Raw genomic sequence first — 16,382 nt, 5'->3', positions numbered from 1 at the left:
GTCTACTCCCCTATTCAATGAGTTTTAGCACCAAGACTTTAGAGAGGTGAATGAAGCTACTACAAGCAATGTCAACTTCATAACTGGTGAGGTGTTTTGCTGTTGTTTAGTTTTTGAGATCTCATACAACCCAGGCTAGCCTTGAACGCAGTATGTAGATGAGGATCACACTGAACTTTGGTTTCTCCAGGCTCCTTCCCTCTGAATGCTGGGATTAGAACCAGAATCTACAAGATGCCTGCTTTCTACAAGATGGGGATCAAAACCTAGGGACTAAAAGTCTAGCCATGCACTCTACCAACTGGGTTCCATCCCCACTCCCTAGACATCACCATGGGATCTAAGGCAGCCCTCTGAGGAGGAAATTGAGCTGGGTTTAAGACAACATCAGACTGTGAGGTGACTGTAGCCTACTAGGACCAGAGCAAATCTGCTTCTACCTGTTAATCCTTCTCAGTCAGCTACTACCTTCTTAGACTTCAAAGCAAGCTGCATGTGGGGCTGCTGCTACCAGGCACCCTGGAGCGATTTCATAACCACTGACTTAAGGCAGAATAGCAGGTCTGCAGCAAACCTTTCTGGTTACCAATCGTGAACCCTGAGGCTGTGACATTGTGAATCCATGGCTCTGCCTCATTCCCTTTTCACTCTTTTTCTGAACACATGCTAAGAAGACAGTTATTATTTAGTAAGGAACAACAAAAGGCACCTATGTGCTTGCAAAGCCCGCTCGAGCAGGACATCCTTTAGAGGAAAGATGTCACATTTCAACGGGTGATGTTTCTCACCAACAGGAAAATAAGACAATTTGGAACAAAGCCGATAAAAGAAATCTTTTAAGTAGCACATCTTTCTAGATTCCATTAGGCCTTTAAGATATTAAAATAAGACATCCCTCACCCCCACAAGTAAGCAAAGCCTCGTGTCGTGTCTGAGCTGTGGCAGCTTCACTTTGATGAGCCCGCCTCTCGCTCACACATGAAGTAAAACACAGCCTGCCTGAATTCTTTGTATTTCGGATCAGCTTCCTCTACACTTGTCACTGTGACAGGTTGCTATTTATAGAGAGTGGCGCACTGCTCAGAGACGCCATGAAGAGCTAAGGATCAATGACAGCAACAATACATTGCAGGCAGCCACGTTGGCTCAGGTGCTGGTTTACTTAGGCAAGGAAAAGAAATATGTGCCTTGCTTTCTAGGCCTCCCCAAAGAGCTTGTGACTTACTGGTCTGAAGTCACAAAGGCAGCACACAGTATGAACTGCAAGCTGACCAGGCCAGTCCTGGAAAAGGTAGACTCATCTGATATCCCATCATAGTGGATATTGTGGAATGAGTGAAGCCGGCTTTGAAACGAATCCAGCCTTCCGTCCTGATCCCAGGCTTTTGACACCAGCCCTTGGCCAGCCTCTCATAATCTACTCGAGTGAGCAGTAAACAAGGCTGAAGGCAAAGCAAGGTAAGCTTGAGGCAGGCTCCCTGTGTGGCCTCTAGGTCTGCTGTTCGCTTATACGCAGAGGTGCATTTGGCTACAAGACTTGCTAGTGTGCGGGTGAGTATTCTGTTGGGGAGTCCATGCACGCATAAGTTTTGTGTCTCAAGGGAAGAAGAAACTAGAATTCGTCTCTCAGAGACTCATCACTGTCCCTCCATTCACTTCCCTCAGAAGACACACAGTTCCTGAAGATTTTTCCGTGAATGCTTCCAATGATCAAATCTTTTCTGGGGATATAGAGAGTTTATAACTCGTCTTTGCAGAAGCCCCTTGCTCATGTGTGAGTCTACAACAGATTTGCTATTTCCCCCTAAAACTGTAAAATCTACCCAGTCCAGTTTAAGGGGAAACATCAAATCCATCGTAAACTCACACAAGAGCAACCGATGTCCTCGAAGGGGCTACGACAATGCTATGGACTCCACGGCTGTTGAGTGAAAAACCCCAAACCCCCAAACCATTGATTCTTGCTTCACCACAAATATGGTAACTAGAGTACACCTAAATTTAAAAGCCAAACCAGCTAATTTCTAAGAAAACAGAGTAGGGAAGTCTCTGGTTAGGCGATCCTTTTTTTTTTTTTTTTGGTTGAGCCTAGCATTTAACAGGTGAGCCATTTTTATCTCTACGAAGCATGTGAAAAGCACATACACTTAAAAATGGTCAAATTGGCTCAACCCTTTTCACATCCAGACCTGTGTATTGCCACAGCCCCCGCCCCCGTTGGGTGCTTTGCCCTGGCCCAGGTAAAAGACCATGTCTCAAGTCTCAGGTGTGGGGCACCTCTGCAGAAGTTGGCCCAAGAGGCCCCAGAGGATCTTCCCCTCCTCCAACAGTACAGGCTCTGGCCAGTCCTTTGTGTTGACCAGAGAACCGGAGGATAACCCCGATACATACACCTTGGTGCAAAATATAGAGAAGCCAAACTGGTACTGGGTGATAAAATTCTCCCATGCTGGCTAGCTTTCAAAGTGCTGGAAATTACATATGCTCTCTGCTGGGTAGAAAGGGCATCAGTGGTTTTACTCAGCTGTGGACTCAATGAACCAGAAGAACAAATAAACTGATTGGACAATATGCCATAGGTATCCCACCTATGGTACAGTATAACAACTGGTGTGGGGGTGGGGGTGGGGGTGGGGGTGGGGGTGCAACTGCCGTTTGACTGGACTTGAGAGCTCCATGGGAGGGAGTCCATGCCTGGCATCGTAAGCCTGGCATCAATACTTGGAAGTCCAGACCCAACTGTGGAACTACAAATCTTGTTTAACCAAATTGACACAACATCTACCTACCTTTTAAATACCAAGTTTACACTCACAGACTAAAGCTTCTTCTAGCCGTAATCAAAGAAATGTGAATTAAAAACCACAATCAATGAGGAGTTAGGGATCTGGGAGGAGTTGGAAAGATAGTTGATCAAAATGTATGAAATTCTCAAAAGGCAAACCTAAGCCAAGCCACAATAAGACACAATAATGTGCCCATTTGAATGGCTATGGAGAGAAAGACGGGGCTGGAGACGTGACTCAGTCACTAAGAGCACTGGTGGCTTTATCAGAGGAGCTAGGGTCAATTCCCAGCACGCACATGGTGTCTCACACATGATGCACAGACATACATGTAGGCTGTGTGTTGGCAAGGTGATGGAGCAACCAAGTGGGATTATCATCCTCTGTGAGCTTATGAAATTATACAACTACTTTGGGAAGACTTGTGAATTTTCCGAGCACTTAAAGACATACATGCTTATAAGGTGACTAAAAGTCTACAGAGAAAACACGTCTATGTGAAGACAGGTGTATGTTACAAACATGTGATCTGGTTTAGCAGACTGTTCTTTGGTGACAGGGCCCTGATGGGGAGGTGGCAAAGGATGAGAAAGACAGAGCCCTACAGTTCGCGGAGGAAGCATTGCCATCTCTTGGCATAACTTTCATTTAAATTATGTGTGTACTTCAAGCTTACGTTTCCCTAAAGCTTTTACAAACATTCTTAGTGTTATGTTTCCTTCCTCCGTTTCTAACCTCTCCCCCAGTTTTCCCGTCTCTTCCTTCATAGCACCTGTCCCATCATCCCCCTTGTGAACTCCTTCCTCCACATGGCTCCTGAGGTTACTTTGGTTTTATACTCACTTTGGAGGTCTGGAGCTCGGATCCACAAATAAGAGAGAACATGGTGCCTTACCCAGTTCCATTCATTCATTTACCTGTGAACCTCACTGTTAGAGCTGAACAGTATTACATTGTGTGTATATGCATTTCATTATGCAGGCATCAGCTGAGTACCACTTAGGCTGCTCCCATTTCCTAGCTTTGTGGCTAGAGCGACAACGGAGCCAGCTGAGTAACCACCTCTGTGCAAGAAACTGCAACCTTTGGGTATATGCCAAGGAGTGGTACATACCCCCCAAGTCTTCTACCGATCCACTGGCTTGAGGCAAGGCCTTACTATATGGTTTAAGATGCCTCCCACAGAGCTGGTCCCGCCTTAGTTTCCTGAGAGCTCAGCCCATCAGCATGTGTCCACACTTAGCACTGATTATTATGATGATTTTCTGTTGCTGTGACAAAATGACAAAAGCAACTTAGGGAAGGAAGCATTTATTTTGATTTCACAGCTCCAGGTGGCAGTTCATCATGGCAGGGGATGCACAGTGGCTGGAGTTGGAGGCAACTGGTTACACTGAACCCATCCCAAAAGGCAGAGCTCTGCACTCTGGTCAGTTCTAATTCACCTTTAGTCCTGCTGCAGCACGCCCACAGGAGCCCCCCTTCTCATTTGGACCACCATCCACCAGGGATTCTGTCTCGGTGCAGAACTAGGCTCCCCTTAGTACTATTACTCCCTTTGGCTTTTCCTTAAAGCCCATCTCAACTCCTTTGTGACACCTGCCTGCCCACAGACACTTCTACCAGGAATCACAACTGGCCCAGACCCAGAGCGGGCAGAACCCTTGACCAAGGACAAGACCAGATAATTATACCAAGGAACATTTCAAATGTCACATGCCTAGATCCCAATGCAAAATCATGAAAAACATTCACTACATGGTGTCTTTTGCTCCACAGAAACTTTAGCTTCATCCGGTCCCATTTATTGTTGGTTTTAGCACCAGGGCTATGCGTCCTCTTCCTTTCCGGAAATTCCTTTCTGGTGCCAGTAAGTTCAGACCCATTCCCTATTTTCTATCAGATTCAGGGTATATGGTCTTATTTTAAGGCCCTTAATCCATCTGGAATTGAATTTTGGGCAGGGTGATAGCTATGGATCATTTGCAATGCTCTACATGCAGCCACCCCATCCAGCATGACCAGACATTAAAGTTGCTGTCAGTTCTGCAGCGTGTTCTCCCCCGCCCAATATACAGATTCGCATTACAACATGAAATCAGTTCACTTACTATTCAAGACTGTTCAGCTATGCTGAGATTTTTGTGTTTCCATATGAAGTCGAAGATTCTTTTTCAATCCCTATGAAGAACTGAAAGCATATTCATATAATTTTAAAAATTAACATATTCTTTCAATTCCTTTGCTTCCCAGAAGATAAATACTTAGCATCTACTCAGTAATTTCTGGTGCTCTGAAAGCAACAGTGTGGCTGCTTTCTGGCATGTGGAGGTTACCACTAGTCGCTGAACTGGGACAAGAATGACGTTCCTCACTTGGAAATTTAAAACCACCAGGAAACATTTACTCATTTCTCAGAAAAGCTTCCTGGAAAGTGACCTTTGGTATCTTAGAAGCTCAGATTATCATGTGGAAGCTCCTGATTTCAAAGGCTACCAGAAACAACGGATGTGAGGGCCAGGTCCCTGGCAGGGCTGCATGGCTGGATCATGGCAGAAGCAGCAGAGGCTGGGGCCCGCCCTCCATGGCATAAGAAAGGAATCTGTACTTTTGTGTGCCACTGTCATGAATCACAGGTGGCACTTGTGTGACACGTAAGTCAAACCCCAGAGACATGTAAGTGCACAGCCAGAGCAAGTTCTAAACGTTGCTTTGGGATGTAGTAACAGTCTTTCCTAGGCAATGAGATGTTTTTACTACATTTTTTGTATGAGTGTTTTTGTCTGTGTGTGTGTGTGTGTGTGTGTGTGTGTGTGTGTGTGTGTGTGCATGCACCACGCATATGCTTGGTGCCCATGGACTTCAGAAGAGGGTGTCATATCCTCTTGGAACTAAAATTATGGAGTTGTCAGCCACCATGTGGGTGTTGGGAATTGAACCTGGGTTCTCTGTAAAAGCAACAAGTGCTCTTAACTGCTGAGCCTTCTCTAGCCCTCTCTTGTAGGAATTTTTTAGCAGGAGATACCTATAATTCAACAAAGCACTCTTAAAAGTTATACCAACCAACAGTGTATACTAAAAGTGTGACACAGACCTACCAACATGCTGCTTCCCATGACTGTATACTTACAGATACATGCTTCATACAGATGTAGGAGAACTGTGCAAAGGACTGAGATTCTGTATAAAAACATAATAAATGATCTAAAGTGTCTCCAGACTATGGTCCCGTATGGTGAAATGGGACACACCGAACATATTCCCATTTCCTGAAATTAAAGTTTCTTTCAAAATCTAACACTGTTTCTTTCAAATATTACCAGAAATTAATCAGAAAACCCTCTCAAAGGAATTTAAAAAAAAAAGCCATTTATGTCAAGGGTGAAAGCTTAAAAGAGGAAATCCACAGGGCAGGACTGAGGACTACAGACACTGTAAGTTCTCTCTACGCTAGCAGAGGGCAGGGGTAGCCTACAGATGTGGTCTTAAGGGGACCCCATGGGGCATGGGGGAATTATGTGGTAGACATATTCAGGACACTGACGGCTCGAGTGGTTTCATAGTAAACTGTACACTTTGAAGTGGATGCGGTTTATTCTACATAAACTATGCCCTAAATGTAAGACTTCCTAATAGACAGAAACAAAAATACCAGAAACACAAAGATGACCAAGTTGAGAGCACAGCTCACTTCCTGTGTGCTGGCAGACCTTCCTTCAGTCGGCCCAGGACACTTTACTTGTACTTCCATTTCTTCCATTTGGGGCATTTTGTCTCTCAGACAGAAGAGGGGATTCCAGTGAGCCAGTGCCAGCTGAAGCACCCTCCAAATCATGGGGACTTCAGGACATAGCAGTCACCCAGAACAGATATCTAGGCTGAGGAGCTGGAGAGATGTTTCCTCTGCTGATGACTCCACCTACACATGCAGACCGCAGAGGAGCAGGTCCAGGGACATGCTGGCCTTAGGAACCCGACCCTCAGCATCTCACGGGGGATGCTTCTCCAGTGGGGCTGATATGAACATGGAACTCAGCTTATCAATATTGAAGAAGCAAGGAACCTAATGAATAGATGCTAAAAATATGTTTGCTTATCTATAAGCTGGGGAGGGGGTTGATATAAAATAACAAAATGCTTACTGTAGCTTAGAAGAAACATTAAGAAGTTTGCAATGAGTAATCAGTCACTTTTATGTTGTACTCCATAAAATTGAAGGCCCATGGAAAAATAAAGAGGATTTTTTTCCTCACTTATATAATATGCATGTCTCTCTGTGTGTGCCCCTGAGTATGTGTGTACCACATCCTTGCACGAACTCTCGGGAACATAAGGAGTCAGATCCCTTGGAACTGGAGTGGCAGTGTTGTGAGCCTCCCTGTGGGTGCTGGGAAGAGAACCCTGGTCCTCTGCAGTAGTGAGTCTAACTGCTGAGTCATCTCTCCAGCCCAACGACAGCCTCCAGCATCATGATTATGGTACATCGTGCTGAGTGTCCTAGGAAACTGGTGTCAGCGATTTGTCTGCATACGGTAAACAACACTGGGCAAACCCACAGCTCAGTCGCGCAGAGAAGCCAGGTACCATTCCTACATACCAGCCTGAAATAACAATCTCAATTTTATTAAAAACAAAAATAAATCAAAAAAGCCTCCTTCAGTTACATAGTATGCACAAGAATTTCTGTATCACATCATCTTACAAACAATGCTTGAATGACAGGAGTAAAAGGAGAACTTACTAGCTTGTGATGAGAGGAGTTGGGTGTTAAAGGCCACATACACACACTCACACACACTCACACACACACACACCACACACACACTCACTCACACACAAACACACACATAGACACACACACACACACACACACACACACACACACACACACACACACACACTCTCTCTCTCTCTCTCTCACCAGAGGGAGGGAGGGAGGAAGAAACAAAACCACCTGTAACTTCTGACTGCAGGAGGAGGTGGAATTGAGCATGACAGAAATTTGAAGGAAAAAGACTACTTAACACTACTTAAAAAATACTTCAGTGAAAACAGTCGACCAGTTGTACTAACTTTAAGCAGATGTTTTCAGTATGGCAGGCGACTGTAAAGTAACGTTTTTAACTGACTTTTCTTCAACCCAGAGCACGGCTTCATTGCTGAGGACGACTTCCCTCCACCTTACACAGCCTTGCTTCCTTTCGTAGAAGCAAAAACAAAATGCCACTGATGTCTGTGCAGGGACTGTCTGGCTCTTGGACATCAGCTTTCTACCTCCATTGTAGACATTGTAGACCAGTCAGTGGACATCTGGCTCCTGGCATGTTGGCTATTTGAAGGTGTTATAGGTAGAGACACTGAGGAAACGGTATGGATTTCAAGTATGGCTGGTGTGCTCACCTTCAGGGAGAGCTGGAGCTTTAAAGGTACATGTGGGTGTTGCAATGCACTTAAGGCTGTCCAGGACTACAGTATCGAGCATACACAAGCAACTACCTGCTAACGATCTTTTGACATTTCCTTCCATTTGCCTGTGAGCATTTTCACCAAGTGACTGCACATGACGACGACAACAAAACTTCCTTTTAGCTGCAGGAGGATCTTGCATCCATGTGATGTGGAATCCTGGAAAGTCAAGAGGCTTTCAACATGCTGCACTCAGAGACCAGCGCCCTTTTGCCGAGGGACAGCTGTGCGCACAGGCAGCGGCGGCAGGGCGCTGTGGTCGCCGTCTCAGTCTACAGCTATATCTTCTGTGCCAGTTTTATTTCACTACTAACGCTGAGCTCAACATTCATGTCACCTAATAGAATTTGGGAACATAATCTTACTGCATACAGAAGGGATTCATTACAAAACTCACAGGGGAAAAAGTCAATGGAAAAAAGGTTATCTGTTTTAGCCTTGAAGAACCTTCGAAAGCTTCCTGTGCTCATCTGGAGCAGAGCAGGACATGCTAGATCACGTCTAAGGACCATAGCAACCACGCTTTCAGTTCCAAACGTCCTCTTCACAAACACCAACACTATAAAAGCGAAGCTGATGGAGTCCGATTTAAAAGGCATTTATGTACTGGTATCAAAATGTGTCAACATGGACTGAAAAAATAGATCTTAGGGAGTTTTCGATGGTGTTTTATTGTTTCCTTTAAGTTACTTTGACGGTTGGTAGTAAACTCACTGTTAACAATGTGACTACTCTCTGTGTAAGTGCTCAGTCTCTCAGAAGCAAGGGAGGCAGCAGGAGTCCCAGAAATGGCTTCAGGGGAGCCAAACCCTCTAAACATCTACGAAAAGTGCGCTTGATTCTACTCCATTATCTTCCTCATTCGCCTCTGCTGACCTGCCTGCATTGTTCCTTGTTTGGTATAATACACAGACATCTAAGCTCAAGCCTTTTTTAGCTGGGCCAATTATTATTATTTTTCAATTTTCTTCAAATATATCATAAAACAATTCAGTAACTGTTGCACGAAGGATCACTGAAGCTACATCATGATCTTTCAATTTCATTTCTACTAATATTAAAAGTCAGAAAAGCTCCTGCTTTCACACAGAATTGAAAATTCTTAGGGCGTAAAAAAAGAGCATGTTACTCAGTATCTCAGACGATGCTCAACCTTATGAAAATCAGTAAACTTGCTCTCATTAGACACAGCTGCCACCACTTACCTTTAATATTAACAGGTGGGACTACACTTAGTATTGATCCAGGATGTGTCGGCACAAAACCCTGTCTTTGGACTTAGTTAGCCTCAAGGTCCTGTCCCTCCGTAATGTACCACCAATTATTTTAATACCCTGTCTTTACGTTGGTGCATGCCATCCATTGGGATAAAAATAGCAGGTTTTTTGAGATGAGTGCTATGAAGAGAATCCTTGAGGTCCCACTTTGTATTACAGAGAAAGGTCGATGCCTGCACACAGTAGCCGGTGATGCCCACCTGTCAGGCAGCGCACACCGGAGCACGCACGTACAGCTACGTTCACTTCCTGTGCTCTGAAGCTGAGAATGCCTGCCTTCCCAAGCCGCGGGTGCTATCATCTGATGCAGCGAGACAGTGGATTTGATATCCACCCTAAGAAGAAATAACTGACATAACGAATGCAGCAAAGAGGCATTTGGCATTCAGAACACGCCAAAAAGCTAACACTCATCAACTGTTATAATGGTTTGTCTTTTCTTAAAAAAGGTCTTTGCCTATTTTAAAATTTAACGGTCCCAGAGAATCATGAAGTGCCTTGTCGTTTCTGCTGCTGGCTTCTGATGACCTCTAGTTGTTTTTTGCATTGCTGGTAATAAGTAGAAAGGCTTTTGTTTTCGTCTAAAAGCTTTTTATGTTCCTGTACCAGGCGAGATGTATTTTGCTGGTCCTTTTCATCCTGGTCCAATTCTGCAACTAGTTCTTGCCTATAAACAAATCACACAGTAAACATTATACATGGCAGGGAGATCCACACCGTTAGTTGAAGGAATTAGATAATCAGAACCTTCCCCGTCCCTCTGCAGCTTGAGTGTGCTACTCCAGTAAGGTCCTAGACAGTGGTAACTACCTCCACCACCTACTGTGCACACAGCAGACCCACAGCCTCTCAATGAGCACAAGCAATCAGCGAATAGAGAAACACTGCACTAAGTTTCAGAAAGTTTCATTTGGTACCCTCTTTTGTGTTAGGAAGGAAGGAAAAAAAAAAAGGCTCAGCTCCAGAAGGTGGCAGTGTCACAGTTCATATACACACGCCAATGTCCTCCAGTCCTCATTCTGAAGTCTCAGTCCATTTACTAGAGCTGTAGTGGCACTGACCAAACATCCGCAAGCTAATTCAAGGGGATGCTACCCCACCTAAAGCTCCTTTTTCTTTTGAAAAGCAAGAACAGTACCTCCAAACATTTGCAGGGGCCTCTCATTCTTACACACAGGTAAGCTTCAAGTCCCTTAACTCTGAGGATATTAAATATTTAGCTCCTAAAGCAAGAGTACTGGGTATAAATGAATAATAACATCTTACTATTATCAAAAGTAACTTCTTAACACTTACCACTTAAAGTAAGTGTTCAGGGCGGTGAGATGATCAGTGGGTAAAAGGCCCCTGTCACCATGCCTGATGATGACTTCAGTCTTTGGACTCACATAGTGGGAGGAGAGAACAGACTCCCACCAGCAGCTGTCCTGTGACAGGCACACACATGCACGCCATGCTGTGTCCACATCCACTGCCCACATAATAAATAACTACTTACAAAGTAGGACAAGGCAGGTTAAATATGGAAACACTGTGGCAGGCCTCCTCCTCCACATACAAAGTGCCAGAAGCTCCACAGCTACTTCTCCAGCTTTCAGACCATAATGTTCAGCTTCCCCTTCATGGTATCTTTATGGTATAATCATTTAAATTATTATACTATTTCCCCCCTTTTCAAGCTTGTTCTTTGATTATTACATCTTTATCATTTATTTATTGCGTGTGTAGGTAGGTGGGAGTGGAGGTTAGAGGACAAACTGGGGAAGATGGCGTCTTCTCCCATCAGTGGGTTCTGGATATGTCAGGCTTGGCTGCAAGTGCCTCTACCCATTAGGCCACCTCTCACTGTCCTAGACTCCATTTCTGAAGCACAGCACGAGTTACTCTGTGCACAAGAAATTTTACTTCAATGCCAATTACTACAAGAATTCTATTTCCACATACACATTTATATTTTCCCTACAACATTTTACTTGTCATTCTTTATAAGTCTAAAATTTCATAAGGGTCATGCTTAAGAAAAGTGAACACCAACCTCATAAACAAAACAACCACCTAGCTAAAAAGTAAGACAGGAGTTTTTAAAAACAGAAGGCAGGCAGTTTCTATGGCTCTCTGAGAAATGGAGACACAGCTGACTGACATTCCCTCCAAAGCAGTCACAATTACATAACAGAGCCCTGGCACAGGTACCCTGCTCTATTCAACACACAAGACTGCACAGACAAAACGCCTCAAAGACCACCCGGGGAACACACTATCTTGCCTTTGGTGGAGAGCCTAAACGGTTGTAGTGGTGACTCTAAACAGCCTCTGGTGACATAAATGTGAGCATGCAACCAGCTTATTTCCTTTAGCTATGTGACATTGTTATCAAAATTACATCGGATGAAACCAGTTAAGGGGTCTTATAGTTTAACATGGAAATACCTTTTCTCAAGATCCATATGTATTCATTAGTTATTCTTTGAGAAGGGTCTCACTGTGTAGATAAGGATAGCTTTGAACTTACAAAGCTCTGCCAGCCTCCACCTCCCAAGTGTTGGGACTAAAGGCATGTGTCACCACACCAGCCTGAAGACTGATTTTGAAGTGCGTGCGTGCGTGCGTGCGTGCGTGCGTGTGTGTGTGTGTGCGCGCGCGCACGCGCACAGAGGGTTCAGTGCGCTCAGAGGCTGGAAGGTGGCATTGGATATCCTGGAGCAGTAGCTACAGATGCCTGAGCTGGCCAGGGCAGGTGCGCTCCGCTGTAAGAGCAACATGTGTGCTCTTTCTTTGCCGAGCCATCCTCTAGCCCGAGGAATTCAGTTTAATGACTAATTTTAGGACTTTTAAGACAAAAATTTCTTAAAGTCTTTTAAAATAATGTTCCTACCTCAATACATTTTAAATCCAAAATGCCAGTATTTTATTTTAACTTAAAAAAAAAAAAGTATTTTAGCTTTTGTTAGAAGGAAGGGGTGTGGGACTTACTTCCTCTGTAGTAACAATGCGATTTCGGTTTGAACTTTCATATATTCCTGTGCCATTTTACAATGCTGTTCGAACACTGCCATGGATTCTTTGGAGTTTGGGCATGGTGCTAGAGGCTGGAAAGAAAGCAGAACTGTTAAGACTTAAACCTGGTAGAGCGCTTGCCTAGCAAGTGCAAGGCCCTGGGTTTGATCCCCAGCTCTGAAAAAAAAAAGAAAAAAAAAAAAAAAAAAAAAACGACTTAAACCTCGATGTCTACCTAAGGTGACAGCCAAGGCAAAGACTATGACGGGCTCTAAAGCAATGTAAGCGAGCTGAGAAGCCCCAAGACCAATGGTCCGTGTCAAACCCACCGTGAGCCAGGTTATAACTTGTGAACAAAATGAGGCAAAACATATGGGTATCAGAAAGGGACTGATGGGGGAGGGGTGGCAGGGTGAAGGGGCAGGAGTGGGACCAGAAGCGAGCAGCTAAAGTGATCAGAATGCACTTCCTCCTTTCACAAACAGCCCAAAAACAGATTCACTGGAAGCTGTTGTTTAAGTGTGATGCTGTGTCCTGGCTACCTCTGTGCTCTCGTCAGCCAGCTCAGAAGGAGGGCAGGTGAAGCTCTGGCATGGTCTTTCCTCTGCGGAGCTGGAACACACTAAGGACCATTCTCTCATTCTCTTAAGGGACTGGGCACTGTGTGTTGTCCACGTAGATCTGCGATTTTCTGTCCTGTGTCTGCCTTCCGTGTGTGTGTGTGTGTGTGTGTGTGAGTGTGTTCCGTGTGTGTGTGTGTGTGTGTGTGTGTGTGTGTGTGTGTATGGGGCTTTTGGGGCCGCTTGGCAGGAATCTGACATTGGGCCAGGACCCGGAAGTACGCTCAGGCAGGAATCTGATTTTGGGCTTCAGGCAAGAGTGTGCCTTTGGCCTAGAACAGGGAGGTAGGCTCAGATATCTTGGTCACCCTGACAAGACCCTAGAAACAGTGATCATGTGACTTTGTTTATTGCCTTGCTTGTTCCTTGACTATTTGTGTGTATTGTCTTTTTGTTAAAATGGTATAAAAGCAAGCTGGGAAAAAAAATACACCTGTTTCACCCTCAGAACTGGCTGCGATCATACTACAGTGTTGTCTAACTGTCTTTTTTCTTTTTAATCCTTGCTCCTCCCCTGGAGAACCTGCTGACTGACTGAGCTGGCTTGGTCACATGTGGCCTGGCTCCCGAGGTGCTTTACTTCTTTACTCATAAAAAAGCATTAGAGCACATTACTCATACTTTCAGTCACTATGAACCCAAGGGTGCATCACAAATGTCTTCAATGGAAAGGAGATCATGAGCTTATATCTTAGTGCACTAAACACTGAGGGATGGAAACGCCATATGCTGCAGTGTGACAACAGAGAAGGATTTTAAGAGGACTGTTGGGACAAGAACATACAATTATGTCAATCCTAAACCTAGTTAACTTTAAAAAAAAGGAAAAAGAAAGAAAGACAGATTTTCAGATAGACTCTCTTAAGGTTCAGGATGGCCTCAAACTTGTTTTGTAGCTGAAGTTGACCTTGAACCCCTGACCCTCTTGCTTCTGCTTCCCAAGTACTAAGATTAGAGTTGTGCTCACCATGTCTGGCAAAGACATTTATGCTGCTTTGATTTTAAAGGTGGGTGACTATAAGCAGAACTAAATAGACAGGAACACACTGTGACTGCCATCACCTCCTTCAGGAGTGAAAGCAGAGTGCTTCTTTACCTGCAGCTGGTGATCCAGTGTAAGATACGCCATTGGGATGGAGTTATCCGAGCCATTGGTATCTGGAAGAAAAGCATGCATTTCATTTATTAATTCATGAGTGTAATTACTCACTTGCTGAATGATAACAAGTAAGAAAAAAGTATGAGATGTCATTCCTCTCCCTAAATATTATTAAATAAAAGTTATGTTCTTGGTAATGGACAGGGTCTGGTTATGAATTCTGAAACACAGGATCATGTATATTAAAACACAAGCATGGTCTACAATTGAAGTTGGCTATAAACTAAATAGGATACTACATATTAAAGATCATAGGCCCTTGTTTAATTAAAAACAAAAAGACATGACACATAGCCTTTGTATTTTAAACTCAGTCGTAGGCGATCCTATGACGCTCCAGCCCACATTTCTTTCCTCATGTTGTTTACCAGGAGGGTGGGTCAACTATGAGCACCAGTGTACACAAGAAAGGGAAGGACAAGTGTTCTAGATTCTCCAGAGGTTCTTTCCAGTAGGTGCAGATACGGACATGAACACCCCCAACCTGTCTCTCATCAAACACTACTGGGGAGAGTATATGACAGGACAAAAAGGCATTTAGAACTCTGGCTTAACACCATGTTCCGAACACTTACACTAGTGAATTCAAGCCACCAGCCAATCTTGTCAAAGCACTCAGAGGAAGAACAACTGCCCCCCCACTGACAGACTGGGAGGGATTACAGCAAGGTCACATATGATGACAGTGGAGACACTGCTCGGGGTCCAATGAAAAGAGCTAAGGAAACTCAATGACTCACTCAAACACTGCTTTCCACAAAACTCAAATGAGAAGAAAATGACAGACCTAACCAAGAGGAGAACGAGCTGTCTTGAAAAGTTTCCTCAGTTAAGCACTTCCCTCCCACAGCTCTTCTCCTCAACCACAGATACTGTATCCCTCACTGTACCCGCACACAGTCTCTCACAGGCACTTCAGAAGCACAACGCTTGTTCATGAAGGGACAATCAAGGGACAATCTTTATTGGATTTCATGTCTAAAATCAACAAGTGGCATTTCACTTTCTCTTTTCTGCCTAAATTGGAATACAGCTTCTAGTTTCTAATATAAACAGCTGGTCACGAGGTAGCGTAGTCACTGCATGAAAGTTTATTTTTATACTTACTCCTTAAACATGACCTCCTCTCATGAAATACTAAAACTCACACTTGTTTAGGTTAATTTAACTAAGGCAAAATTTCTATTTTTTCCAACACAACAGATGTTAGTGTCATCGTTTCTTTAGTACATTCCCTTAGCGTGGTCTGAATGAGAATGGCCCCCACTGGCTCATATACTTGAATATTTGGTACACTGAACTGCTTGGGAAGAATTAGGAGATGTGGCCTTGTTGTGCCTGAGGTAGACTCTGAGGTGTCAAAAGACTTGTGCCATTTCCAGAGTCTGTCTGTCTCTTATTTGTGGATTAGAAGGTGAGCTGTCATCTGCTGCTTTAGCACACAGCTGGCTACCTGCTACCATGTTCTCGGCCATGATGGTGATGGACGCTAATACTCTGAAACTGTAAACCCCCAATAAGATGCCTTTGTCACGGCAACAGCAAAGTAACTTCCACGCACTTCTTATGGCTGTTTTCCTCTCTCTCTGATATGTGACTGAAGAGTATGAAAAGCCACGGAACTATCAGGTCTTATTTAACTAGTCTGCGTCTTAACCACTAAAGCATTCGGCTTGTCTATAAAGTTTGCAGCTTACCATGCCATACTACAGCAAGTTTACTGCTTGCTTCTGTGTATCACAACTCTAAGCACGGTCACCACACATGTGCTACACCTTATATTTATCTTTGCAAGGTTCTAAGCACAGAAGAAAGTGAGTCTGTGTCTTGTAAATTCTCCTAAGTTGTGTCTAGATATTGCTATTTCTAGGCCTTGGGGAAAATGTTTCTCACTTTACACTCATAACAGTGTAAACTAAAACAGGAGAGTACTCATTTGCTAAGATTTTAAATTGTTATGTTCTTTAGTTTTTCTCTGGAAGTATATATAACAATTTAATAATGAAAAGTCTTAGTATTTATGCTATTTATGTTTACCCTTGTGGTTTTTTCCTGGGCCTGGGAAGATAAACGTCTT

At 44.0% G+C, this 16,382-nt stretch overlaps 1 protein-coding gene across 5 annotated transcripts in view; it reads right to left on the bottom strand.

Moving 5' to 3' along the window:
• Positions 1–7,388: 7,388 nt before the first annotated feature.
• Positions 7,389–16,382, bottom strand: part of Map3k7 (mitogen activated protein kinase kinase kinase 7) — a 57,900-nt gene continuing 48,906 nt past the window's right edge. For 2 of the 5 annotated variants that reach the window (XR_015619678.1, XR_015619679.1), the window contains 4 exons: positions 14,243–14,304; positions 12,503–12,618; positions 7,642–10,196; positions 7,389–7,583 (listed from right to left, as the gene is read on the bottom strand). Coding sequence is in view for 3 of the 5 variants with exons in the window: in NM_001107920.2 (NP_001101390.2) it covers positions 10,016–10,196; positions 12,503–12,618; positions 14,243–14,304 (359 nt within the window). In the remaining 2 variants the exon portion in view is untranslated. 5 annotated transcript variants of the gene reach the window in all.

This window comes from Rattus norvegicus, chromosome 5 (assembly GCF_021556685.1).
Source record: "Rattus norvegicus strain SHRSP/BbbUtx chromosome 5, alternate assembly SHRSP_T2T, whole genome shotgun sequence".
In the NCBI taxonomy this organism is placed as follows: domain Eukaryota; kingdom Metazoa; phylum Chordata; class Mammalia; order Rodentia; family Muridae; genus Rattus; species Rattus norvegicus.
Note: the sequence above shows the minus strand (reverse complement) of the source record. Positions and strands in the feature narration are given on the sequence as shown.